At 35.4% G+C, this 27,995-nt stretch overlaps 4 protein-coding genes and 2 pseudogenes across 7 annotated transcripts; 4 read left to right on the top strand and 2 right to left on the bottom strand.

Moving 5' to 3' along the window:
* The first annotated feature begins 219 nt into the window (after nt 1-219).
* LOC123200848 lies at nt 220-6,716 on the top strand (annotated as a pseudogene).
* Nucleotides 6,294-10,061, bottom strand: LOC123200619 (protein PEROXIN-4). 4 transcript variants are annotated; one of them, XM_044615902.1, is made up of 7 exons: nt 9,917-10,061; nt 9,413-9,480; nt 8,877-8,996; nt 8,674-8,802; nt 8,231-8,360; nt 7,749-7,874; nt 6,294-6,556 (listed from the first exon to the last, which is right to left on the bottom strand). In XM_044615902.1, the coding sequence occupies exons 2-6, from the start codon at nt 9,416-9,418 to the stop codon at nt 7,786-7,788; spliced, it is 474 nt and encodes a 157-aa protein (XP_044471837.1). In that variant the 5' UTR covers nt 9,419-9,480; nt 9,917-10,061; the 3' UTR covers nt 6,294-6,556; nt 7,749-7,785. The 4 variants fall into 4 exon arrangements, with proteins under 4 accessions (XP_044471837.1, XP_044471834.1, XP_044471836.1 ...); XM_044615899.1 differs by lacking the exon at nt 6,294-6,556 and having other exon boundaries at nt 7,562-7,874; nt 9,917-10,060; XM_044615901.1 differs by lacking the exon at nt 6,294-6,556 and having other exon boundaries at nt 7,562-7,874; nt 9,783-9,922.
* Nucleotides 10,062-10,216: 155 nt separating this feature from the next.
* On the top strand, nt 10,217-12,546 carry LOC123200620 (protein NONRESPONDING TO OXYLIPINS 2, mitochondrial-like). The gene is made up of 3 exons (XM_044615903.1): nt 10,217-10,471; nt 10,594-10,712; nt 12,226-12,546. The coding sequence occupies exons 1-3, from the start codon at nt 10,311-10,313 to the stop codon at nt 12,243-12,245; spliced, it is 300 nt and encodes a 99-aa protein (XP_044471838.1). The 5' UTR covers nt 10,217-10,310; the 3' UTR covers nt 12,246-12,546.
* A 562-nt stretch (nt 12,547-13,108) lies between these two features.
* Nucleotides 13,109-19,441, bottom strand: LOC123200711 (TOM1-like protein 9). Its single transcript, XM_044616050.1, is given in 11 exon segments — nt 13,109-14,007; nt 14,394-14,480; nt 14,483-14,955; nt 15,521-15,712; nt 15,885-15,970; nt 16,231-16,312; nt 16,740-16,900; nt 17,259-17,372; nt 17,470-17,568; nt 18,384-18,462; nt 19,074-19,441. Coding segments are annotated over 11 exon segments (2,088 nt in total). The 5' UTR covers nt 19,175-19,441; the 3' UTR covers nt 13,109-13,393.
* Nucleotides 19,442-20,235: 794 nt separating this feature from the next.
* Nucleotides 20,236-23,455, top strand: LOC123200568 (annotated as a pseudogene).
* A 257-nt stretch (nt 23,456-23,712) lies between these two features.
* LOC123200567 (eukaryotic translation initiation factor 3 subunit L-like) lies at nt 23,713-27,864 on the top strand. Its single transcript, XM_044615797.1, has 8 exons — nt 23,713-24,237; nt 24,322-24,480; nt 24,635-24,966; nt 25,415-25,754; nt 26,780-26,928; nt 27,015-27,108; nt 27,489-27,560; nt 27,648-27,864. Exons 1-8 carry the CDS (start codon nt 23,854-23,856, stop codon nt 27,690-27,692), a joined length of 1,575 nt encoding a protein of 524 aa, XP_044471732.1. The 5' UTR covers nt 23,713-23,853; the 3' UTR covers nt 27,693-27,864.
* Nucleotides 27,865-27,995: the final 131 nt, after the last annotated feature.

Below are 27,995 nucleotides of genomic sequence, written 5' to 3' on the forward strand. Positions count from 1 at the left end.
CGATAGAGGAAGAAGAAGAAGAAAACATCGATCAATGCTTGGAAAGGATGAGTCATTGGAGAAAAGGGTTCAAAACTTTAGGCAAAAAATATTCATTTTTCAAAAGAGAGGAAAATTATGAATATGTAAATTCAGAAGAAAAATATAAAAAAAATTTTAACTTTTAAAATTATTTTTTAATAAATTATATTATTTTTCAAACTTTAGCAAGATTTTAAACGAAAATTAACTTACAAGTGAATGTTAAAAGGTTTAAAAAATGGAAGGGTAAAATTTAGAGTTTCGCTATCCCTTCGGTGGGAACAAGTTTTTTGGCCAAAATAAAACCTAAAACTGAAGTCACCGTCGTGCGACGCCAAGCCTTCGAGTTCAAGCTTCGTCAATCGCCACTGACGCCGTTCGCTGTCCGCGCTGCTCCAAGCCTTCAACTTTCTCTGGCGTTAACTCCAAGCCTTTAACTTTCTCTGGCGAAACTCCAAGCCTTCAACTTTATCCGGCGTTCGCCGTACGCGCTGCTCAAGAGTTTTGTTCTGCCGAGTGCCGACTGCCGCATTAAGAGTCTTCCGTGGGACGCTTTTCACTTACCACGCTGCTCAAGAGTTTTGCTTTGTATAGAGATTAAATTTCATGGTGTGAAGAAAATACTAATTTGCAGTGAAAGATTCCATGAAAATATATTCCTCTTGTATATCTATTCTTTCTATATGTTAGTGCATTTATTCTTCTTGTTTCCTCTTGTTCTTTCATCTACATTGAACTATAAAGCTTGAAGAAGAATCAATTTGATTAAGTTGAGAATTAGCAGAAGAGTTGAACAAGGAAGCTTAATTAAGTTGATAATTAACTTGCTAATTGAGATTAAGAAAAGGATGATGAATCAAAGTGACAATAGCATAACAGTCAGACTTAGATTTCTTGAAACACAGTTTAATCTTCTGTCCAAAGAAAACTAAAACCATGTGCCCTCCACCACCACGCATGTTCTTATTGGCTTTATCGATCATATTATTATTATGTAATTAAATGCTTTCTTCGACTATTTATTTATTAATAATATTATTCTCTCTGTACAGCAATTCTGATTTCGTTTTACTTTTGCAAGTGTACTGTTATGAAATGGACAAGTATTATAATCCTGTTCAATTGAACTGTATATTTAAACCAGTTTTCTTCTTCGTTCAGACATTAAGTGAGTTTGCTTTATAGTAGATCTTATTTTGATGGACTAAGTCCCAAAGATGTAAGTTATGTCGTTTGTGTTAAATGAAATATATTTTGATCTGATTCTGATGATCAGGCTGAGGGTTGTGAAGGAAAAGCCCTTTAGCCGCCATCATACACAGCAAAGGTTGACAAGAAGAGAAAAACCCCTGAGACAACACATCCCAGGGCAAAATCTCACAAGAACCAGAAGAAAAGCTCCAAGAAGGGTGGCAGCAGTGACATGAAAAGGAAAAGAAGTGGTCCATGGTTGCCTAATTCGATGCGAAAAGAACCGGACTGCCTAAATAAAAGAAGTTCCTTGCACAATAGCGATGACAAAGACATAGGTTCTGATGAAGGCAATGATTTTTACGAGTACGAAGAGCCTTTTCCTCAGTAAGAGTCTAGGAAGAACCGCCGTTATGATCCCCGTCGATAATTATGAATACCAGCTGCCTGACAACTTTGAGGTTTCATTTATACATTTTTTTAGTAAAATATCATTATTCTAATTGATGTTTGCTAGCATTCAAGTTTTAAAGTTGTTTAGTAACTGGCTGAATTCAGATTTTAGTTGGTTTTTATAAGGAAATTGTTTAGAGTTTGCTATGTCAAATTGCTGTAACGTTACAACTATGGTTTTGTTTGCATAAACTGGACATTTAAATATTCACTATCTTCAGATTATGAGATGGGCAAATCTGCATTCAATAAGGTGTAATGTGTAATCAATGAAAACTTCTGAAGACTGGTAATGAATTGAAGTTCAAAATAGATTTGCTTGGTATGAAGCTAAATATTGTGAAGAATATTTGAGATGGTGTAGAAATTGTTTAAATATCTATATATGTATGGAGGGAATCTGTTGGCACGAGCTTCTGTTATGTATTGAGTTAATTTTTAATGAAGTAATTATGGTGGTGATTCCACCTATTCATTCTTTGCACTTTCTCATTCATACCTCCTAAGGAAGTAATGATATGTTCTTTTGTCTAAGCAAGGATAGTATTTGTTGGTTAAGGTTTCTTTAGTTCGTGTTCCTTATGTGTGTTGTCTCTCTTCTTTGTGTAGGATGAGAATGTGCTGTCAGATGATGACGATGAGAATGATTATGATGGCAGTGATAGAGCAGAAAGCTCAAAGCAACTTGGCAATGAGGTTGAAGATGACGATGATGAAAGGCACATGAGGATGTTGCAAGGGATAACTGGAATGCCAAGCCAGGTTTTTGAAGGTAACACTGCAATGAAAATATCTCCGTTAGTCAAGTTCAGACGGTATGAATTTTGCCTTTAAATTATTGCTAATGATATGTGGAAAAAGGATTTTAGCACCTGTAATGTGTGAGTAGTCATGATAAACATCTTAAAAAACTTAATACAGGTAAAATGTAGATATTTTATATAAGTCCATCTCCTAGATTTACTTTTAGTTATTATGAAGAAGTTATATCAGAATACTACATTTTAACTTGGTTCATTTTGTTGCAAAGATGACATCTGTTATTAGTAACTGAAAAGTTTGTCAACATTTATTCAAGAGGCAATGTGCCCTAACTATGTGTTGGGTGGGGAATTAATGTTGGGGTGTTTAGAAGACATTTTATCCACTCCTTTTAGCAATATGACTCATACGACTGACCTCTATCTATATGTGTTTTTTAGGCAAGAAGAAAAGGAAGAAAAACATAGTTATGTCTGAAGCATATCCAGAATCTGAATTTAATCCAAGTCGCGATGTTTTAGAAGGCAATGGTCAAATTACCATTGAAGATCTTCTAGAACCTCTTGAATGAAAAGCTGGATATAGTAAACTTAGAAAGAGAATGCATCAAATGGATAAAAAGTCTGCGGTCATTCAAGCACCATTCCCAAAGGTAGACCAAGACAAGTTGGAGAGGAAGGCAGTGTATGAATATTCAAAGAAGGATATTACCAAGTGGGAGCCTTTAGTCAAGATGAATAGGGAGGCACCTACTATTATTTTTGATGAAGATACAAACATAGGGTTTTCAACTGTGGAAGCAATAGTGTCTGGATTTGAACCTAGAACTGAGTTTGAGAAGAAAATGGCAACATTAGTCAACGATGAAAAGGTTGCGGAAGCTCATAAAGAAGATGGTGCTGGGCTTCTTGAAATGAACAAGGTATGTTTGTCATATGCATTGGTCATTTACATAACTATTTATTACAACTTGATGAAAAATTATTGAGTTGCCAAGTAGCTCTAACAAATCTTGGGATTGCCATTGTGATGTTGCCAAGTTTCTGTGTCATTGAATAAATTGATCCCTACAAGTAAGCAATTTAAAAAATAATTAATATTATAAGACTGAAAATCAGTATTTATGATATTATATAGGGATAATAGTCATATCCCAGATAAACCTTAATGTCAGCAGCTTTGTGTATATGTATTTGCTTTTATGGTTTTTTGCATATGTGCTTTCTAGAGTGTGAGTTTCTTGATGCTGTAAACCCACTATTTTTCTGATTGATAACAGCTTCATTTCACAGCTTAGTGGGTTTCTTGTTTTTCCTGTTATATTGAATAAATTCCTAGGTTTGTATTGCATGTAATTCAGAGAAAAGGTCTCTGGCCATATCTATTTTGAAAGCTTAGTTTTGTTAATTTTACTAAACTTTGAGTAGCGCAGTTCTTAATGATGCTGGCAGATTTCTGTTGAAGATTATTTAGAGGACGGGAATCATATAGCTAAAATGTGAAGCCTTCTTTTTTGTCATGAGATGAAGAGAAAACATATCAAGAAGATTAAGTCAAAAACATATCATCGTTAATTGAAGAAAGATAGATTAAAAGGAGCATCTGCTGAATCTCTTATGGATCCAGAAGCAGCAAAAGAAGAGGCAAGGAAGCAAGAATTTAAACGAGCTGAGGTGATTGATAATCTTTAATGAATTTTATATGTGTTCTGTCTATTGAATAGTATTTTCTTGTGGATGATAAAAGCTGTATTCAGTTTTAATTCTTTGTGTATGTTATGTAATGCAGGAGCGTATGACTTTAAAGCACAAAAACAGTTCAAAGTGGGCTAAGCGCATTTTAAAATGTGGCCCGAATGCTCAAGATGAAGGCACTCGAGCTGCAATAGCTGAACAGCTCAACCAACATGCCATTTTGACTAGGAAAATGAACTCTATGAAGCATAGTAGCAGTAGCAGTGGCAGTGATGATAGTAGTGATGGGGAAGATATAGATAGAAACTCGGCTCATTCAGAAGAGGATGGGGCATCCAAATTGTTTGCAAAAGCAAAAGAGAAGACACTCAAAGTATTAGAAGAAGAAGATGAAATTCCTAATTCGGGAGTGCTTTCATTACCTTTCATGGTAATCTGCCCTCCATTTTTTTTGTCTGGAAACTCATTCACCTATTATCGTAGTAACTTTTGATTTACTTATTTTTTGAGTAATTTTATTTGTTATAGGTGCGTGGATGAAAAAAAGGAAGGAAGAAGCTATTGATGAAGCCAAGCTTGCTGTTCAAGAATATGAATCATCATTGAAGGAGTTGGAGGGTACAGGTGAGGAAGAAAATTCAAAAGCTGGTGTTACAAGTGGTAGAAGGGTCCTTGGTGCTGTTCAAAAGGAGGTTTCAGAACCTAATAATGAGATCAAAACAGATAACTATTATTGTAATTGTGATGGTGAAGATGACCTGGAGTTTGAAGAAAATTTAGAAGCTGGTAATAGGAAAAACAATGATTTGCAGAAGGATGTTGACATTGATTCTGCCTTACTTAATGAAGGTCCTGAGAGTCATCAGGATTCTGTGTTTAAGGTAATGGGATTTCTTATTTGCTTCTACTTTTCTGTCTCCCTGTTTCTTATTAGCATGGCAATAATATACATGTGATTTACAGAGCTTTGATGAAGTTGTTAGAGACCCTGGTCGAAAGACATCATATGATGTTTCTATTTTTGCGTCAGGCACATGGAAAAAGGTCTTGTTTGTCTCCATAATGTTTCTTTAGTTTCTTGCTTATTGGAGAATCAGGCATTCTCATACTGGTAACTGTTCATGTGCAGATGAAAAGTGGAAATAAGATGGACACTGATGCCAAGAAGCCTACAAAGGTTGTCGAAAGTGTATTAGATAATCAACGTTTGGAGGTATTTATCCCTTCCAATTGTCTGTTTTGCGGCTTTTGCTCTAATGTTTATTTGATTAATAACCTCTCACTTCTTTGCTGTGTTGGGGTCTTGGAACTGTGAAGGAGACAAATGAGGAAGGTAATAGTGATAGTGATGATGGCGAAGGAGAGACGGTGGATGGAATTATCTCTTCTAAACCTAATACAAACTTCCTTCTCAAGAAGAACTTATTTGTCTTGCTTTTGCGGGTGATGATGTGGAGGAAGATTTTCAGAAGGATAAAGAAAAGATCCTGAACGAAGAGAATCCTGTATCTGAAAAGCCTCACCTACTTCCAGGTTGGGGGCAATGGACAACTTTGCAGCAAAAGAAAGGCTTACCTTCTTGGATGGTGAAAGAGCATGAAAATGTTAAGAAGAAGAGGGAAGACGCACTGAAAAGGAGGAAGGATGCACGCCTCAAACATGTGATTCTCTCTGAGAAGTTGGATAAAAAGGTTGGTCACCTTTATTGTATTTTTTGTTATGCTACCTAATAAGGAGGTATATCCTTATTATTGGTTTTAGATTTGCTGTTGCAATTATAGAGTAGAAACTCAGTTTTGGGGAAGCTTGGTTGACAATTGGTTTCAACTGGACAACTTAAAAGAAACTTCCAAAATTAAATTGAAATGTTGCTGAATCATCAATTTAGATCCAAACTGAAATTGGTTATATAGATATTGAACATATTCTGTCAGTATCCACATGTTCATTTTCTATATATGAAAATCTAATCATGTCCTGCTTTATTATGCCTTGATATGCTTGTATAACAGAACTTTTGTTCTTGGATTTGCAGGCTGAGAAATTACACACAACGACATTGCCTTATCCTTTCACTTCAAGGGAAGTTTTTGAGCAAAGCATTCGCGTTCCTGTTGGACCTGAGTTCAATCCAGCAACTGCCATTGGAGCTCTCAGTCAGCCAGAAGTGAGTGCATTGCAATCGATAACATATTATCTTTTTTTTATTTAAATAAACAGTGTGTATAGTACAACCAATATCATAGCAATGAAAGTCGATTGTATCCTCTAGCTGATTTTTCCTCTTATATCATTTCTACTTTGATCTTACGAGTGCATTTCCTTGGCAACCCCACCTTGTGAAGGAGACATAATTTTTTAACCCATCATCTGCTTGTGTTTCCTCATATGAACATTCCTCATCTCTCCTCGGATACAATCTTGCAGGTGAAGAAGAAATCTGGTGTCATTATAAAACCAATCAAGTTCGAGGAAGTTAATCCTCATGAAAAAACAGATAAGCACAAGCCTCATGGACAGAAACAAAAGATGAACAAGAATAAAAGTGTCACTAACAGAAGGCCAATATCAAGGCCAGTGGTGGTAAAATCATGAATAGGTGAAGATAACTGACCCAAATCTAATCAAGAGTGCTCATGAATGCTTCAATTTTGTTTTCCGTTCTTTGGAAAATTGGGTTATTGGAAGAGTATATGTCTGATTGTAGAAATTGAGGTGCCTCTGCAATGGCATTTTTTCGGGCATTATGTAGTTCACTGGTGGCTGATATTTTGTTTTTGTAGTAGTGGCATAAGCATATTTCTGTTTCAGTGAAATTTAATTTATAATTTATTTCACATTTGTTATACGAATTATATAAGTGCAAGTTATTAACCTTCCAGGACTAAAATCTATGTGATGAAAGCACACTTTGTGAAAAGGTCGGCTTTATAGTTGACACTTCGTAATTACCTATTTAGGGAGCGTTAGGTTTAGATATTATTATCAAAATTAATAAATTTCATAAGTAACTTTAAAATTATTAAATATAAATTATTATTATATTTGATAAAATAAATAAATAATTATTATATTTATTTAAAGATAATAAAAAAATAATAAATATATTATTTTCTTTAAATACGTTTAAGTATAATTATTTTAAAATATTATTTATATTATTTATTATATTAATTAAAAATAAAATTATTTTTATTCAAAAATTAATAAATATTGATATAATTATAATAAAATCAGATATATATAATAATTAAATTATCATCTATATTACTTATCGTATTAATATTGATAATAAAAAGTTCCTATAATATATTATTAATAAATTAAAAAAATAACATAAATAATAAAAAATAAATTATTAACGTAATTTTTATAAAACTCCAATCAAACACCCCCTTTATGAATTCGCCGGTGGCAATAATTAAATACAGACCAATAGATAGTCGACAAAACTAGAAAACTTTCACATTCATCCTTGGCAAGCCTAGTGTGTCACATATGACATGTCAGTTTCAATGCTGCATCACAACAACTTTTATACTTTTTTTCGTGGTAGTATGAATACAGAATGAATATAAATTTGAAATTACAGTAGTCTAATGTAGTTTGGCGCAAAATAACAAAATCATCCTTTCATGATTCATAACATTAAACAGCACTAAATTCAGCCTTTCTTGGGCATTGCTGCAAGTCTAGTATACATCCTTGCCATTGACTGGTATCCTCTGGTATCCCCCGAGCGTAGCAGGTTGCCTGTCCACGAGAAGAAGGCCAGAAAATGAAAAACTCCATTAATATGAAAGCAACTCGATACTAATTTATATTAATTTTTTTAAAAAATTTTAAGTAAATCTCACGTTAACAAAACGCATGAGAGATGTTGTACTTGTGAATGATTAAAAAAAAAGGGTTATTAAATTGTTTGTAAGCTCAGGTTGTTCAAACACATTTGGGTTGCGAAGTCTAAAAACAAACTTGTAATGGACTATGCATATAAAGCAAACAATATCTTAAGAATAAACTGGATGTTGCATTCCTATTCTTTGGATTTAAGACAATTTTGGCTTTCATCTGAAATGAATTTGATGTGAGAATAAGCATTGACATACCTGAATCACAGTTTAGTGGACTATCAGGTTCTGGGTGTGCCATCAAAGCGATAATAGCCCTACAAACAGACTGAAGTGTCCAGGCTGGGCTCCATGCATTTTTTAAGATATCAAGGCATATCTCTCCTGTCTGTAAAGAAAAATTAACAATACCAAACTCAATTAAAACCTTTTGCATCAAAAGTAAGTGTAATTCAATTTAACAACCAACAAGCTCTTTAATGTTTGATAAGGTTGAAGCAAAACAAAGAGTTAAATAATTATCTTTCAACAAAATTGTTAAGCCAATTTTCAAATCACCCATATGATTCAAAAAGAAAACAAAGAAACATCAATGTTGCTTATGATATTAGTGGAATCCCTCCTAAGATTTAAACAATGTTCATCTCCATTTTGTCAAAAGAACCAAACAATGAGTTAAGGAATCGCATTGGGACTCATACCTTAAAATGCACATTTGGATGGAATATTTTTGTTAAAAACCGTACTTGCGGAGGTTGCAAAGGATATTGCTCTGGAACAGCAAAGGCAAGCTGGAAGACTCCACCCTCAAAAGGAGTCTCTGAGGGTCCCTGTATATGAAATTAGACAATGAAAGTCAAGCAAAAACAAAGTAGATCTCTTTTCTCATCATAAAATCACCTACCTTGATAAGAGCAGTCCATTTAAATATGTTCGAATCATCGCAAATTAATTGAATATCAGGGTCAGCTGATTTCTCTCGCTGCACTTCTTTGTACTCCTTGAATAACCTAGCCCTTGATGCCTGCATATGGAACACAACTGAAGTGAAAGTTTTCTAAACTCCAAACTAATTTTCTCTAGCCACGTAAATCCTCTGTTCCTGCCTATCCACACACAACCATAATCAGAACTCATACAGATCCATGAGTATAAAATATGCAACAAAATTTGACATATCATGTCAAAGAACAAGTGAGCATAATAGAGCAAACCATACAAAATGATTATTTTTTACAATAAAACTGTATGTACTATTAATGACAACTAATTTGCCGTCATTATGTGACTGGGTGATTCTGTATTAGAAATAAAGTAATATACAATCACATGGTGACATATAATTGTTAATACCCAAATTAATACTCATTGTTGCTGATTATAATCACACAAACATAATTTATAATTATACCAAGAGTAATCATATCAGTAGTAGCTAACCTGCATTTAGTTGCTGATTATGTACTTGAAAGATTTCAAAGTATAAAAATTCAACTTTTACCAAATAACTGCAAGAATCAGAGAAGCAAACATCATCAATAACAATAAATCAATTCCAGGTAAATAATAATACACTGCACGCTAATTGTGACAAGAAGTGCTTCATTTCCACACAAATTATAACAGACCTAGGGCCAAACAAGTATTCCCATCGATCAAATTCTAATCCCTAAGATTTTAATAGACTCGGATTCTAATTCATAACATCTAGCAGTATGATAGATCTTACGCTGGCTCCTCTTCACTAGAAAAAAAAAAAAACTACAAATTGATAGCCAGAATCCGATAAAGCAGGAAAAAAATTTCTTACGTTTTTTCAGAAATTTTCTTGGCAAAGAAACAAGCTATAAAGATCGGTAGGGCCAGATCGAGAGACGAAGAGAAATAATCAAACAATAATGATGATAATAATAATAAGCAGAAGAGAAAAGGTTGGAATCTCACCAGTTGAAGTTATCTGAGAGGTCGCGATGGCCTTCGATTTGAGAACGGGAAAGAAAACGGTTTGATGAGGAAATTTTTATTGGGTGTCTCCGGATCTACAATATCGTTACCTTCTTCTGCAAGATCAACGGCTCAAAACTCCTCGATGACTTTTGTTGGAAGCAAAGGCTTGTATTCAAGACACCTGTTTTTTGGCTGTATTAATGATTTTAAAAAGAACGTGCACAAATAATGTCTATAATTTTACTTACAAACAATCATACACTTCGGATAATCTTAAAACCGTAACCAAACACGACATTAGAGGCGCATTACACACCAGGCGCAACTTATTTATTATGCCTTTTGTATAAACCCTAGTAATAGCTTAAACCCTGGTAAGAGCATTGAGATAATGGCTGGAAATGGATCAAGGATTCTCTCTCGATTATCATCTACTCGGTCACCCTCTTTCTCTGTCAAACCGAGAACCAAAAATTCGGTTATGCCCACAATTTCTCCATTGAAATCAAGCTCTCAGCCTCTGGTCTCCTCTTCAGTGAAGCGCATTTCAAGGTGAGATCTTTCTCAAACTAATCAGTATGCTCTATTTTGTTTACCAATAATCAATGCTGGTTTCTGGAAAAAATGCAACTAAAAAAAAATTAATATTTTGATTTTTTTTTTGTTGGGTGTAGATTACCAGTGGAGTTGAGCTGTTTGATGTCGATGATGCCATTGCATAGTGCAGTAGCTTCCGCTCGCTTGAGATCATTTCTTTCCATCGATTCTCAGAGCTGGGGTTTGGTGCCTCAAGGTCTTTCTTAATCTCTTTCTTTCACTCATACAGTCATTTAGCTTGAGTTAATATTGATTAGTAGGATCGTCAAGTCTTATTTATTTCCTAAAGGAGGACTTCCTAATGCCCATCTTCAGATGTGAGAAAAACTTATAGCACTTTCTTCCTTATAGAGGTGTATAAATATTTATGATGCTATTTGCAATTATAATTAATACCAATTTGAGTATGTCTTACCATATGATTGAATTTTATTCTTAATTGATAGTCATTATAATTGCATATCGTTTTATTGAATATTTATAGGCGTAAAATTTTTAAACTTACTGATTATTGCCTTGGAATTGTTAAACACTCTTTGAAAATTTAAGTGTTAGATATTGTTGAAAGGATTCGGTGCATTTATGAAGATCTTTCCACCAACTAAATTTTATGTTGATATAAATATCTACAGGCATACCTCAAAAAATGATGAGTTTGGGCCATTGTTAATCTCCATATACAAGTGCTGAATCTTATAATGAACTCGGAGATGTTGGACATACTTAAATTTTATCTAATACTAGTGAATATTCAAACGGCTTTTAGTTAAATTGTTTAGTGCTTGACATATTAACTATGGATCACTGTTTGGTTTATTTTTTTTCTTTTGGTTGTTAGGATGATTACTTTTTGCAGCACAAGCAGTGTTAAGCAGCTACAAATACATTTTGCTTTTGTAATTGTAGCTCGAATATTCATTGAACTAAAATACCTTAGTTTTCTTATAATCTAATTGCATTTCACTTCACTGCTGATTTCTCTACTGCTTTTGGACGAGCTAGACAATTTCAAGTATATTATTATTTGGATAACTACAAAGTAGTAATTTTGGAAGAGAGTTAAACAATTTGGGATTATAATAGTTGGATGTTTTCATTTCATGTCCCTAATCAACGAAGAGAGTTGAGTGAATTCGAGTAGTCAGACAAGGCTTGAAGTTTCTCTTGTTCTACACACAAATTAGTTTTAAAGAAACCATTTTTCCTAGATGAAGGATAAGACCTTGATAAATCTTCTAAAGAAACAGACGTCTGGTAGTTGCTATATTACCTAATGATGATAGAGCATGAATGATTGTAAAGTTTAGACCTCTCAAGAAGTCCAGTGAAAGAATTACATATTCCATGGTGGATGGATAGCTTATCAAGTCCATACTGTAACCGAGCCAAAATTGGCCAAAAAGATCATTTTGATGCATATTAGTAGAGGTTTTGACTGATTTAAATCGAGCTCTTCCAAGCTTATGAGTTTGGTAAGCTGAACACCTCTTAAACTCTAGCTCAACCATACAAAATCCTTTAGACTTAAATTTGAGTTCGAGCTTGCCTATAACAAGCTTGTTTCAAGCTCAATGGAGCCAAATTGGCAATCGAGCTCAAACCAGCTCAGTGTACTGAAGAATATGCATGGTAGAAGTAATAGAAGTTCTAGGCAATGAAGAAATATCTCTATAACTGCCTTCTCATATATATCTTTGTTTGTGTGGCAGGTATCTCTATGCCTTTATGACACAAGTTTTTTTCTGGGTGTTTTTCATCGAGCAGATTTCATGTTAATCTGATAGTGCACTTTCTTCTCGAATTTCATAAAGGTAAGGGGTTTTATATGTTGGTTTTTCATTGCCTCTTATCCAGAGTTGGAGAGATGTATTTTGTAAGAAATATTTGCTCAAGGAAAAATCTGAGGTTAAAAAAAACGTTGAATACCTGGATATCTCTTTGGATTGAGCTGAATCAATTGACTTGATATAATACATCTCAATAATTTTATTGGTTTCTTTGTGTAGTCCAAACCATGCAATTCGCTATTACTCGAATTTGTATCTTTTTTTAATGTAGCACGACTGAAAATGTCTTTTAAGACTAGATTCAATCCAAGCTAAATTCAATTTGAGATTGATTTAAATTCAAAAAAATTAACTCAAGATAAATTCAAATGTACAAGCTGAAGCTCAAATTTAGATCGACTTAATTCAATCTAAATTAGTTTAAATTCACATATTTAAATTAATTTAAACTTAGTTTATTTGTGAAAATAAACCTAATCTTTATGCTTGAATTTAGAATATTCTATTTGAATTTAAATTCAAACAATTCAAACTGCACCGCCAAGTGATTGAATGCTATTTTTTCTATTCCATTTGTGGGTTGAAAATCATCAAAGCCTGCAAGAAGCCAATTGTAACAAATACAGAGTCTGATGTTGCGGTTATAGAAGACATCGCAACTCATATATCTTGCTGAAGAACAAACATTTTTCTTTCTAAGCTAATGTCACTCACAACTCAACTAAACAGCATAAATAGAATTCTCAACAAATATGAACAACGGCGGTACTAAATAACTGCGGACAATTCCCACAGCCTCATAAAATTTTGAAATAAACGGCAGTCATCTGATATTATTAATGGAAGTAATATATCCAGAAAATCACGCGAAACTCAGCCTCCAACTATGGTGTCAACTCTTTTTTTTTTAATCAATTCTCTACAAGCAATGTACATGATTCCAATGCCAAACGGGCAACACAAATATTGCATCAAAATGATCAAGATAGAAGACTATATATATTGAAAATTTAAAAAAGGAAATAATCGAAGGAAGCAAATTAGCAAACAAAGTAAAATTAGAAAATAAAACGCTAAACCAGTTAAGATTTCACATGCTACCAGCTCTTCCAGAAGTGGGCTTTGTTGGTTTTAATTTAGCCATGTCAACAAGGTCTCCAAATAGCTTATCCTCTGGTTTCGAGGTCTTCTTCAGGGGTGGAACGTATGAGGAAGCGGAAACCGCATAGGAAGACTGTCTCAATGCACTGTCATCTCTAACCGATAGCCCATACATTTGCTGCTGAAGATACTGTGGCCCTAGCTGCTGACCATAGCCATATCCTGCCATTTGGTTGCCGTACATTTGTTGCGGATACATAGAAGCCATTTGGTTGGCTTGCATTTGCTGTGGAAGCATGCCCATATATTGCCCTCCATGGGCAAATTGGGGGTTTAGCCCCAGGAACTGGTTGCTTTGAATGGCCTGATTATTGATTGCTGACAAATGACCACCTGTGATAGGCCGAATATACATGCCGACTACCTGCTCATTACCTGTAGGGAGAAATCCTTGATATTCGCTACTCTGCACAGGCTGAAACTGTGTAACAGCCACCTGAGAAACTTGCATTTGCTGAGGGTATTGAGAACCAGCTCTCGGGCTACCACTTACCGCTGGAGCTTCCCAGGGAGGTAGTGGCAGTGATCCACTGCTTTGCATTCCTTTTCAACATTTCACAATATCAGCTTTCAAAATTTAGTTAAGCAGTTAAAGAGCAAAAATTCTATAGAATTAGGTCTCCAGAACCCATTCAGTCAAAAGCCCAGCACATTGCTTCAGTTCAGTTACAGAAAGAAGAAAAAATAAGAATGAAATGCACAGAAATAATTTGTTTACTATTCTCATGGATGAATAGAAAGTTGTATTGGGGAAAAAAGATAGATAAAATTTACAGCCAAGCCCATTCTGGTAAAAGCACAAAGGCAGGCAATCACATCTAAAAAGAAGCAATGTTGCCTGCTATGACAGTATATAAGAATGCAAATCAAGGCCCTGTGCCAGTTGCAAATTTTATGGATAAAAAGTCTATCATAAAATAGAGGTGTACCATATGATGGTGACTGTGGTTGGTGTTGGGGAAGCTGACCATTCCAGGCAGGACCAGAACCTTGTGTATAAAGTGATTGCTCATAAGTGACCCTATGGTTGATACACTTCCATTTTGGTGAGACCCAGCTTCTGGAGTGTGAAAGTTCTGCTGCTGGAATTGTGGGGCTGAATGATTATGTTGTGGGGCCAAAGAATTTACTTGTGGAGCCAAATGATTTGCTTGTTGGCCCAATGGATTAGATTGTCCAGCCAAAGGATTTGGTTGTCCAGCCATATTTGAAAACTGAGTATTGACAGAATTTGGAGTGTTGGTGCTATCTGAAAACAAATCAAAGAGAACAAGAGCATTTTGCTGAGAAGATAGAGGACTGTTTGATTGTGGTTGATCCACAGGAACCAGAGCCAATGAATTGTCTGTCTTTGGAGAGCTATAGTCATCACCACTCAGAAGGTCCATTTTGGGATTGACTAGCGTTGAAGTTGTTGGACCATTAGTAGGAGGGGCAGGAAGCAATAACTGATTAAGTGGTTGACCCCCAGCACCACTACTTGTTGTTGACCTGCAAAAACATTCGGGTATTTATGGTGAAATGACAAAAAGCAATCTGATCATGATTCTAACTATTTTGCAATTATCTTCAATCTTGAACCATAGAGAAATTCAACAAATGCAAATGATTTCATTTACCATGCAAATTATATTTCAAACCCTAGTAATATACTAAATATAAGCCAAAGCTGAATTTCAAAACCTCATTTACATTATGAAAGCGGCCATTCCTAAGGTCTCAAACCACTTTAAAACTTATAACGTAGTCAAAATAGTCTTAATTAATAATTCAGCCAAACAATCCAAAAACACAAAGACAACTTGAAATAACTAATACAACAATCAAATTCATAATCCCAAGCAAGTCTACAGCCAAATAAAGCCAATAACTAGTTTTAAGTCAGAGGTACCCAGTTAAAACATAAGCCCCAGACTGATAGAACTTCAAAACTTTAATAACATAATCTACAGTAGTAAAACTTAGGCAGTGAACATAAATAAATTCATTAATTATAAATAAGTTCCAACTGATGCCAACAGATTTGGTCACAGTATAAACAGTTTGAATAAAGTACCTCCCATCAGGCTTTTTAGTAGCATCTTTGGTGTTCGCTAGAGGATCATCTACATCTACTAGTGCTCCACTAGATTCAGGCTTGGGCTTCTCTGTTACAGCAGATTTTCCTGCAGCAATTGATTCGTGCTTGGCTAGCACACGCTGCAAGTCATCATTCAGTGCTAAGCCTTGACATAGCAGTGACTCATCTCTGAAAGAAAAAGATAAAAATTGACCACAGAGTATATATACTGACATAGCAGTGCTGAACCTTGACACAGACATAGCAATATAACACCATGATATTGAAACAGGTCAACAGTAAAAATTGAGTCATTACAATATAAGAAACACAAACAAGTGGGTGAAAAACTATGACTTACGCGGTTGAATTAACAAGATGTACCACTCTTTGCTTGTATGTTCGGCACTGTTCTACCAAGTCAACAATCACCTCCTGCCTAAGCCCCTGAAAGTTGAAGATAACACAAAATACAACTAGAAGATGAACATCAAATTGTAATTTACAGTAAGAGAGAGAAATAAACTGGATGGATATAAAAGTTTTAGAGGTTTATAATTTTTATCATAAACATTTAAAAACTTGCATGTACAGATTTTATAACTTATCTAAATATCATATGTGTGAGCATTACATATCAATTAATTACGTAACTCACACCAAGATCAAGTAGCGAAGCGTCAATTCAATTAGTGTTTGTATGGTACCTCTTTGTTGCTTGGATCCAATGCATTTAGCATTTCTGAAAGGACGTCCATAATGCCACGCGCATTCTGAATTTCTGTCAAGCTAGTCAAATTCCCGCCAAATTATGAAACATGATTACTAATTGTACCGCAGAAGATAGTCGAGGAAGTAGTAAATGTAACGAAAACATTAACATTAAATTGAGCAAATAGCCAACACTCATTCTTATTTTTGCAGAACTCAAATCATCAAGTAAAGTTAGTGCTCCAGTACACAGAAGAAAGAAATGACAAAAAATTAAAAAAAAAAAATAAAGCCATAACAGAGGGATGGACCACTGAAATGAAATCACGATAAAATGAAGCACTACACCAATTAAGTGTTTGTGGTTGTGTGCATAACAAATTTTAACATCATATTCTCACAGGAAGCTTTAAAAAAACACCACAAGTATCAAATAAATGGCTATGTTCATGGTATTATTTATCACTAAATTAGCTTCCACTTAAAAACCAGCTAAGAGAAGTACCTCAAAGTTGGGAACTCAGAATCTGCAGAAGAATCAGCTGCCTCTTGGTGATTACCACCATTTCGAATATTTGGAGGATAAGAAGATAGAGGTTGAGTTTGAGGTGGAGTGAAGACAGGTGCAGCCCTCTCAGATCTCTGAGGAAATACTGCCCCAGCACGCTGATACACAAAATCTTTTTTCAGAAAATGCTAGAATAAAAGAAAAAGGTCACATGTAGTCTCTCTCTCCCCCTCTCATACTCTCTACAGAGATTGGGAAAATAAACTTGCATGCACAATCGGAAATGAACCAGTGACATGACCTTCCTCTCCACTCTATGGGAGAAATAAATGGAAATTAGCAAAGCCTAAAACAGCAATTAGCACTGCTTATAGAAAAGTAGTAGACAAATGTACATTGTATCAATCTATGTAGATAATGCATGAAAAGATGAATCAAATGGCAGTGTCATGTCTCATTACATAGGTTTTTTCTTCATGTATTAATCACTCAAGGAACCATCCACAAGCAACGTACCAACAACTCCTGGTATGCTGCAAAATATTGTGGATATCTTGCCCTCGGTCCTCCAAAAGCTTCTTGCCAAGTATCTATTAGAATCAGTATCTTCTCCTTGACATGAAAGTCAGGCTACAATAGAATTGTAAGAACAATGAACAAGCTTCAGCAAAAGGAAATAAGTAGAACCACAGAAAGACAGTAAAAACAACTCAAGAAACATTCTTACCTTTTTCTTGACTATTTTAACCATCTCATGAAGAACATCTCTCTCTGCTACATGCATATGGACAATGTCCCCACAATTCTTTACGATTGTTTCCAACAACTACAATGTAGCCATAAGAATGAAACTTAAATAAGTTTACCTTGTTAAAAAAGAAAAGACACGAGAAGGGAGACAATAACTTTCCATCAGACATAATGACTCATTTATACTCTATATCTGAATCAGACAAGATATTCAAGGATTAAAGAAAGAAGAAAAAACTCTTAAGCCTAAACAAAGTTTCCTCTTCATTTTCTCTTTGAAATAGCACAAAGAAGTATAACAGTTTCATCAAAATTTGGAGACTGAGCAGGCACCAGCCTTTAGCATCAAATTCAATCACTGTTGTCTTTTAATAACTAATGCATCAACTATTTTGGCAAATTTGTCCCTTTCTTTAAAAGATTAAAGGTGTCATACTCTGAACTGTTGATGTCTAATTATCTTCTAAGTGGTAATATGAAATATTTCTACCCCATTAAACCAACCCAAATTTAAAAGTCCATAATGCTGACGATGAGTCAAGATTGAGGTAAAACAAGATAAATGACCTCAGAGTCCATATATGTAACTATTGTCAAACAGTTGCTATACCACTGCAAGTCAACTTTCACAATAATTTAAAAAAAATTAAAAGAATGGATTGCAATGCAAAATAAGGCCTTGTAAATAGAAATAGATAATTTACTATAAACATGCACATTTATATTTAGGTAGCAAACTTTACAGAGGGCAACTAGTGCAAGAGGGGACAAAGGAATATGGTAAATTTTAAGCTGAAAGCATAAGTGTTAACCATACAGAGATCACAAAAAAGCTTATATAATTTAATGAGATACCATAACTAAGTGAAATTAAGTTCTCAGAGAGCTTACAGTTAAAGCAAGAAGTTGAACTTTTGGATTCTTACTTCCAATGCGTTTCTTTATGCCTTTAACAATATCCCTTGCTTGTCTGATAAAACATTGTGAAACACCAAATTTTAAGAGACTAAAGGAGAAGAGGAAAATATGTTCTTTCGACTACAAAGCCATCTATCAGCAACTTTGTTTACAAATTAGTGTTAGTGCAAGAATTCGCAGTGAAGAACAAGCAACAGCTTTTGGACCACAAAAATTAAGTAACCATACTCTGTTTCCGATAATAATGACAATATAAAAAATTTTACTGCACAGTAAGTTATATAAAAAGGCACTGATAATCCAAGCACGTATACAAGAATTTTAAAGACTAAACATAAGCTAATTTCAATCATCAAAGGTTATTATCGCATAGAAATATTTCAACTTCATTATACACAGCTTTGTTGTTTATCCAAAAAAAAAAAAATCGCAACGTATATAAATTTTAAGCAAATAAATCAAGGCAAGCTTTCCATTCATCAAAAACCAAAGCAAGACGGTACAAACAACTAATAGTCCGAGAATAGCAAGAGCAGTAATTCGAATTCGTTGGCTGAAGAAGATAAAAGTTGTTCACCCTAATTAACCAATTCCATAACAAAGAACAAGTAGCAAGAAAAAATACGAGAGAGGAGATTAGAATCCAGTGCCACAAGTGCTTACCCAGGGTCGTTATTAAGCATGTCACAGATCTCGATGTTCATGGCCCAATCAGGCCCGATCAACATGTCGCTCGTTGCTCTCTCCACCAAAGTATTCACCATCTTCTCTGCTGCTCTTCCAAATTAAAAAAACACAAACAATTAAATCAGCCTCTCAGAGATCAGACCTATTCCGGCACCGAGATCGCAGCAAAATACAGCTACCCCGCCGAATACTCAGGCCACCGACTCTCTGCTCTCCGATCAAACAAATCAAACAGTCCTTGATAGAGACGTACGCTCTCTTTTCCTCTTAACTTTCTCTCTCTAACCCTCACTCTCTCTCTTCTCTCCCGAATTTTTTTATTTTTTTCGTTGATAAATGATTTTGATTATTTTTTTTTTAGGGTACATAGTTGGGGAGGTGGGATTTAAAAGAAGACCAACGAGGATTTGCCACGTGTAAAAAGGTACCCTGCTGAGCTGACCTTTTCCATCAGTCGGTTTCTGTTTTTTTGTCGTTTATTTAAGCTCGGTGTTCTGTGTGGGTGGGTCGATTTTGAGACAAAAGACCATACAAGTACAAAGAGAACGGTATCGTTTTCACAAATTTTAAGAGAAATAATTTGCCCACCGACCTAGCTGGCATCTCACCCACCACCAAAATAGGAACTCGTTTCCTCGAGACTGCAGACAGACTAATAATGGACGATTAAAACTATGAAGTATAGAGGTGGTTTTTTCCGTCTTTAAACTTTAAAGAATTGCCAAAATGCTTTTACATATTTTCAAATTATAAAAAATATCCAAATTCAAAAAATTTAATGAATCTGAACGGAAAATTTAAGACTAAAATTTGGATCTAAATTTTTTTACGAACTTAGGCTTAAATAATATAGACTCGATTAAGATTCCAAATATAAAAAAAAAATAGAGTATTTGAGTTAAAAAAATTAAATTTAAAATTTTTTCATATTTATAAAATTTTAATTTACTCAATTTAATAATTTAATAATTACGGGTTATAAATTCGGAGTTTACCAGTCCACCTAATCCTCTATTTAAAAGAAAAAAAAGTTGGCTCAAATAGGTGTGAAAATAGAGTTTTTAAACTTTAAAGGTTGACTTCGAAGTTTTATTAAAGGTTTGGTGGGACTATTGTTTAGGCTTTTGAGCAATTTAAATTTAAATTACTGCTTAAATGGCACGACACCTAGAACTTCTGCACACGAAATCTCGGCCCGTCCAGCCAACCCAAATCCCAGAAAATGCTTGTAAATAACCGCAAACCGCCTTTATCTTTCTTAAAAAATTAAAGCCTCCCAAAATTTCCAATCTTAAAACCCTGGATTACAAGCTTTCAAAAGTTAGGTGACAATTTTCGGAATTGCATGTCACTGGTCCAATTTAATGGTTTTAAGATCATGTGCAGTTCTTGATTCAGCTTGCTGCAATTAGGGTTTCCAAAGCTAACTCGTTTAGTGGTTGTTGAACCAGCCAGAAATTCAGTTTCGACCTAATTATTGATGTTAAATGGCGATAATTGGCGACGCGCTGCGGCAAGCCTTCATGCCAAAGTACGAGTATGAGAGCCTGCGAGAGGAGGACCGAGCGCGGGTTAAACTTCAAAAACTGTTATTGATTTCATTTGTTACGTTGATTTGCGTTGTAATTTTTGTGTGTACGGTTGTAAGCTTGAAAATTGTGTTTCCTAGCGATTATGGAAAGAGGCCATTTTGTGGGGACTTAAGGCTACAGCCATTGCCAGTTAACGCCAAGGCGGAGGGGATTCGGATCTGTTTCCGAGAGCTTTTTATCTGACGGATCAAGAGACTGTTGATTATTACTGGATGGTTGTCTTTGTTCCTTCATTCATTATCTTCTTGGCTTCTGTTGCATATCTCGTGTCAGGTAACGAATTAAAACGAAAAAAGAAGTTATTTCTTCTTGTTGAGTTACGATCGTTGAAATGTATGAATTTTTAGAAGATGATTTAGATATGTATTTCCCTTTTGTATGTCGTAGGTGGGAGACAGAAAATAAAAAATTATTTTGATAAAATGAAATTCATGTAGAGATTTTTGTTTGAAGATGTCCCGTTTTAAATATATATGGTAGTAGAGTTTTCAAATTTTTAGTTCATAAACTGAAACTACCATGATTATGGGTCAGTGAATAGACTGGAAAGTTTTAACATGGGCGAACCAGATGCTGTGGAGCTTGGAATGTTGGAGCAATAGATATGCTGAAATATTTAACTGATACATGTATAGGAAGATGCTTGGATAAGGTAGATTGTGCTTGTGAATGATGTTGATTAGTGAGAGTGGGGCTCCCTTTATTTTTGTTTTGAGGGAAAATGAATGTCAGTTTTGCAGGCAGTTTGTTGGGGTAATGTAAAGCTCTTATAGCTAGCAATGTGTATTTTTTAGTTATGATCTAGATGTATACTTGAGCTATTATGTGGGCTAGAAAATTTCGGGTTTTGCTTCCTGAAGACAATCCTCTGTATGTAGATTCAAAGTTTGTGATACATTGCTTGGCAGAACTGTAGATACGTGTAATCAGTTTATTCAAAAATTTTTGCTTGTAAAGCTTAATAATATGTGATATGCTTGTCTTTTAACCGTTTCCTTTAGATAGTGTGCGATACCTAAGCTGTTGGGCACAAGTTTTCATGAGCATGTAGTTATCTTAGGTGTAGCCTTTGAGTTTGATTTTTTCCTGAATGTGCTTTTGGCTTCCCTATTCTCATGGTTTTAGCCATGATGCAGGAATTATTGTTGCTTACACTGCTCCAAAAAGACATGGATGCTTAATGGTGGTTGAAAACAATTATTGCGCTTCAAAAAGAGGTATATCCTGCAACTGAATTCGCTAACATGTTGGTGTTAGAAGCCAAGTATTAATCAGGCACTCACTAAAATTATGGCTTTCCAAATTATAATGAATTCCTGCATACTGCACAATGTAGTGTTACTCAGTTATTTTGTAATAAATTAAGGGAAGACCTCTGTTATGGTTGGCTGCTTTTGCATAATGTCCGTCAACTTAATGAAAACTGACCTCACAGTTAGATAAAGGTGAACAAGAAATTGATTGGAAGAATTTTAGGAAGGTTGTATATAGTTTTTATTCTCCAAAATACAGGAACCATTTGCATTTACTATGATCATTTTTCTTTACATGTCCCTTGTGCAATGAATAAATTGCATCCTCTTGAAGAAGCTTCACTGGAGTTCAGTTGGAGGTAGTTAATTGGTGGTTGTGTCATGTGGATTGATGTGCCATCTTTTATCCCTATTCTCTCTCATTACTCCTTTAAACATTTAGACTACTAGAATTGTTTTAAATGTGGAATATGAGCTCAACAACTAGCGCAGTTGTGCGCAGTTCATTTACTAGGCTATATGCCTTTTCCAGATGTTTCTAGTGATTCTCATACCTCATTGAGGAAAAAAAGCACAAGCTTGTTGCCGTTTCTTGTTCATAACATACAATTTCTGCAATGCTCTTTGCTATGATATGTATGTTATTGTTAGATTTTCCATTTCAGTGATTTTCATTACTGCCTCTCCATGTGCATCATATCTTAACTTTCTTATCATCATTCAGGTGGTGTTCGTTGTCTATCCATTCTGAATGCTGTCTTTGCCATCATCTTTGGTCTTCTTGCACTGTTTCTTGGTTCAAGCCTCTTGACACTAGGGAGCAGCTGCTCTGTACCTCTGTTTTGGTGCTATGAGATTGCATCTTGGGGCCTGGTCATTTTATATGCAGGAACTGCCTTCTTTCTAAGAAGAAAAGCAGCTGCAGTTCTTGATGAAGGTGGCTTTGGTGGTCAGAACCTTGGTTTGGAAATGTTGGAAGCAAATCCCTTGGAAGTCACACCAGAGGTTCAACATCGTGTTAATGAAGGTTTTAAAGCATGGATGGGATCTTCTCTCTTATCCTCTGATGAAGAAGATGAACCCGACAGTTAGCACTAGGCCACCTCATTCAGTCGGACCATATCTAACAGGCTAAAGACTCTACAATTGAGCCAAGCATTTCAGATGACGAATCCTTGGCAAATTTGTCACGATTTCAGCCTTAGAAGAAGACTTCTCCATGCGGACGGAGTGCAATTTTGGATCATATAAGCACGAGCTTACTCATGGTTTGACTGGTACTGATATACTAACCAGTGCTAATGCTAAAGTTGCAAAACTGTTGGTCGATCGTCTCGTCTTTAGTTATCTTCACATCTTTAGTTATCCTCATAGTTTGTGAATAGTTTACTATAGTGTCTCTTATTCATACTAAAGATGTAGTTCATTGTGAAGCGGGCATTTTAGTGCCGTACTTTTTCTGTTGGCATAGTTGTACTCAATTATTAAAATTTACAGAGACGGATTAAAAATATGGAATATTAGTTAAAAAAATAACAAATTAGGGAGTTTATAGAAATATAATTATTACTCATATCAAAAGGTAGATTTTATTCTAATCAAATTTAAATTTTAACTCATCAATCTCACACATATCATTTTAATTAATATTGAGATAGGCTTTGATTAAGCTTGTCTCGAATCCGGTTCTATTGCTGGCAAAAGTGAGCTAAAAATCTATTTAAGTGGCAAATAAGTCCAAAGCCCAGTTGCCACACAAAAGAATCTAAAGCCCATTGAATCCATCAATCCAATTCCGATCTGTCGGTAAACCCTAGTGCCTCTCTCGCTCTTCAGTTTCCACTCGAATTCAACCCGCCATCATCGTTTCACATAATCTGCTTACGGGCAGCACTCACTATCTAACTAACGATGGCTACTGGCTACGACTACGACGACTCCCCGGGCGATTACGAAGGAATAGCTGATGCTCGTGGTCCCCAAGACCCAGGTTACGACCCAAACTTCGTTCCTGACTCTGTTAAGTCGTTCGTGGTTCACCTGTACCGCCACATTCGGGAGAAGAATGTTTACGAGATTCACCAGATGTACGAGACTTCCTTCCAGAGCCTTTCCGATCGTCTTTTCAAGGATATACCATGGCCCTCCGTGGACGCCGTTGCCAATTATGTTGACAACGATCACGTTTTCTGCCTTCTTTATCGAGAGATGTGGTTCCGCCACCTGTACGCCAGATTATCACCTACTCTCAAACAGAGGATTGACTCTTGGGACAACTATTGTAGCCTGTTTCAGGTGCTTTTATATTTTCCAAAATGATTTGAATAGCTGATTGAGCAAGATCGTTTAATTTTGGATTATCTATGTGTTTGGCTTCAGGTGGCGTTGCATGGAGTGGTGAATATGCAGCTGCCAAACCAGTGGCTGTGGGACATGGTGGACGAGTTTGTTTATCAGTTTCAGAGTTTCTGTCAGTATAGGGCCAAGATGAAGAACAAAACAGAACAGGAGATTGCGCTTTTGAGGCAGTATGATCAGGTTCCTGTTAATTTTGGTTTTAACATCCTTCTGTTTTGTTTATATGAGTATGGAAATTTAACAATTTAAAGATTTTATTCTTTACTCTGCTTATAGAAACTCACCATATTATTGTGCGCCACATGATTTTTTTAATGTTTAATTTATTATTCAGGCTTGGAATGTTTATGGGGTGCTGAATTTCTTGCAAGCACTTGTGGAAAAGTCGATGATCATTCAGATTTTGGAGCAGGAGAAGGAAGGTCTCGAGCAATTTACTGCTACTGATGGTTACGATTACACTGGAGGGAGTAATGTGTTGAAGGTGTTGGGATATTTCAGCATGGTGGGTTTGCTGCGAGTTCATTGTCTTCTTGGCGATTATCATACTGGTCTAAAGTGCTTACAGCCAATTGACATTACACAACAAGGTGTTTACACTAGTGTTATAGGAAGTCATATTACCACCATATATCATTATGGGTTTGCCAATCTTATGTTGCGCAGGTATGTTAGTCCCCTTCTTTGACGCCATCATATTTTGCAAGCTTTATATGTTCATGTGGATTAATACCTATGTTTCTGTTTTTGCTCCTTAATTCAGGTGTGATAGCCAGTAATTTTTTTTTAATAATTCTATTTTTTCAATTAAGTTGTTTAAAAAGAAAAAAGAAAATCTTACTAGCTTATAGGTGAGTAAACCACATGATATGGCTAGAATCCATGCGCAGAGGATGAGGGTGAATAGATAATAAAAAAGTGTTCCAGGTATATGCTTTCTAGGTCACATCCAAACCTCCTCCAAGGTAAGCATGCACACACACACAATCAAGTCTTTGAAAATATTGATCTTCTTTTTCTTCTGTCTTGATGGAGATTGCTATAGCTTTTGATCTTCATTTTGGGTTTCCCCTTGTTATTGGAAATTCAATGATGATTGTTAGTTTTTCTGTAGGTATGTGGATGCCATTCGTGAATTCAATAAAATTCTCTTGTACATTTACAAGACTAAGCAATATCATCAGAAATCTCCACAGTATGAGCAGATTCTAAAGAAGAATGAGCAGATGTATGCTCTGTTGGCAATTTGTCTTTCACTTTGCCCCCAAGTGAAGCTTGTAGAGGAGACTGTGAACGCACAACTAAGAGAGAAATATGGGGAGAAGATGATGAGAATGCAAAGATATGATGATGAGGCATTTTCTATCTATGATGAGCTCTTTTCATATGCATGTCCTAAGTTCATTACCCCCTCAGCACCCAGTTTCGAGGAGCCTCTTGTAAATTACAATCAGGTGTGTGGTCTTAATGTTATCTGGGCCTTCTGTACGTGTCTGATATTCTCACTTTCATAGACTTCTTTGTCCTTATGTTCTTCTTGTGGTTGTCAACAGCCCATTGATTTTAATTATGGGAACCCTCAAGGGAAGAGAAACTCCAATTTTTATTTCGCTAGATTTTGATCTTAGCTAGCATTGACTGAGCTTAAACTGGTTGATGATAGATTTTGGATATTCCAAATACTGACACATTAATATAGACAAGTTGTGGAGATCTATAATTAAGGTAATGGGGAAGTTTGAAAAACATATAATTATATGGAATTCAATTGCTAGAAGAAGATCAAGGTATTTTCCATAAGAGGGGCATTCCAATGAAAACATTACAAAATGAGTGTTATCTAGAGGTTTTGCATTTGATTGTTCTATGTAGGGCTGGATTCGAGCCGAGCCGAGCCGAGCCGAGCTGAGCTCGAGCTCGGCTCGGTTCACATATACTTGGCTCGAACAGCTCGGCTCGGTTCACATATACTTGGCTCGAGTTCGAGCTTGAGCTCGTGAAAGCCGAGCTCGAATTCGGCTCGTTTTTTATCAAAACGACGTCGTTTTAATACATATTGGTCAAAACGACGTCGTTTTGTATTAAAAATTTTAATTAGAAAATCTGACGAGCAGCTCGAGCTCGAGCTCGGCTAAGGCCAGCTCATTTCGGGCTCGACTGAGCCGAGCTCGAGCTGGCTCAGTTCGAATCCAGCCCTAGTTCTATGTTCTGCTGAATTTATTGATGCATGAACTTTGAAACATGATCATTTAAGCCATTTTGAAATGAGTTACTGAGTACTGACCACTGAAAATTTCCACAAGGTAATGGTGAACTCTGAGAAATGTACACTTTTGTTTACTCAGAAATTGCATTTCCTATCTCTTGTTTCTCATCTTTCCATTCTGTAATGTGAGGTTAATCCAACTGTTAGGTACTTTAATTTGATATATGTCTCACTTACCAAATGACAATTTGTTTTTTTTTTTTTTTTTTGCAGGATGCGTATAGACTCCAGTTGAAGCTGTTCCTTTATGAAGTAAAGCAGCAACAATTATTATCAGGTGTCCGGACATTCTTGAAAGTTTACTCAACAATTTCTCTTGGGAAGCTTGCGAATTACATGGAAGTGGATGAGCCTACTCTGAGGTAGATTTTGTTTTCTGTTTCTTCTTCTTTTCATGGTAATCTTATCAAAAGTAATGTACTGAGCTTCTTTCCATGATATTTTGTAGGACAATCTTGATGACTTACAAGCACAAGACTCATGCTGTTGATTATGATGGAAAGATTATCTCGAATGCAGATGTGGATTTCTACATCGATGATGTAAGTTCATTCGCAGTATTCTCCATTTTCCAGTTTCTTTTTGTCTACCTGTATTAGGTCCTTTTTCATATTATCAGAGATCATGTCAATTGGATGCTTTTTTTTTTTTTAACCTGAAGTGGCAAGTATACATTTTTAACCATGTGTTCTTTCGGCTCGTCAATTACCACACGTATGAAGACACACACTTAGAGAAACAAGTTTCAGAAGTTCCCAATTTTGAACCAGTGCAGATAAAAATAAAAACTGTGTAATTATCCGATATAACAGTTTAAAATACACATAATGCTGTGTGTAGGATATTATGAAAGTGCACATTATAGATTCTTTGTAGGAGCATTTATTTTCCGGGACTGCACTTATCCTCTAATATATTGTAGGATATGATTCATGTCGTTGAATCCAAACTAGTGAAGCGATACAGTGATTACTTCCTGCGGCAGATTGTCAAGGTATGCCCATATCTTTTGGCCAGTTATGCATTTTGCAGATATGCTGATATATCATCTTTGTCTCATTTTACAAATTTTGTTATGCAGCTTGAAGGAGTAATAAATGACATAGACAGGGTGAATCTGGACTGAGCCAATCATCACCTGTTTCCTCTTCCAGTTGTTTTATTCATTTGATGCTTGTTAGAGATTTTGTATTACTTTTTCATTTTCCTGCCTTTTAAGCTAGCGAGATTTCTTCAGCTTTGCCATGTAATTTTGGTCGCTGCATTTTTGAGTTCTTATTAGGCCATGTGCTTTCAAATCTCGCACGTAAGAATGAGTAGATCTGTAGTTCCTCAACATCAAGGAGCAAATAAAATTGTGAAATCTATAAACCGCAACAACAAAACTATATATATTCATTTTTTTGTATATAATTTAGATATATAAATG

Source organism: Mangifera indica, chromosome 17, assembly GCF_011075055.1.
Source record: "Mangifera indica cultivar Alphonso chromosome 17, CATAS_Mindica_2.1, whole genome shotgun sequence".
Lineage (NCBI taxonomy): Eukaryota > Viridiplantae > Streptophyta > Magnoliopsida > Sapindales > Anacardiaceae > Mangifera > Mangifera indica.

Coding starts and splice junctions, on each gene's coding strand:
- LOC123200567 (XM_044615797.1), top strand. CDS start 23,854: ATGGCTACTGGCTACGACTACGACGACTCCCCGGGCGATTACGAAGGA. Junction 25,755..26,779: donor CTCTTGTAAATTACAATCAG/GTGTGTGGTCTT, acceptor TTTTTTTTGCAG/GATGCGTATAGACTCCAGTT. Junction 26,929..27,014: donor GTGGATGAGCCTACTCTGAG/GTAGATTTTGTT, acceptor GATATTTTGTAG/GACAATCTTGATGACTTACA.
- LOC123200620 (XM_044615903.1), top strand. CDS start 10,311: ATGGCTGGAAATGGATCAAGGATTCTCTCTCGATTATCATCTACTCGG. Junction 10,472..10,593: donor TCAGTGAAGCGCATTTCAAG/GTGAGATCTTTC, acceptor TGTTGGGTGTAG/ATTACCAGTGGAGTTGAGCT. Junction 10,713..12,225: donor CTGGGGTTTGGTGCCTCAAG/GTCTTTCTTAAT, acceptor TTTGTGTGGCAG/GTATCTCTATGCCTTTATGA.
- LOC123200619 (XM_044615902.1), bottom strand. Junction 8,361..8,673: donor ATCCAAATGTGCATTTTAAG/GTATGAGTCCCA, acceptor TTTTCTTTACAG/ACAGGAGAGATATGCCTTGA. Junction 7,875..8,230: donor TCCACTAAACTGTGATTCAG/GTATGTCAATGC, acceptor TCTCGTGGACAG/GCAACCTGCTACGCTCGGGG.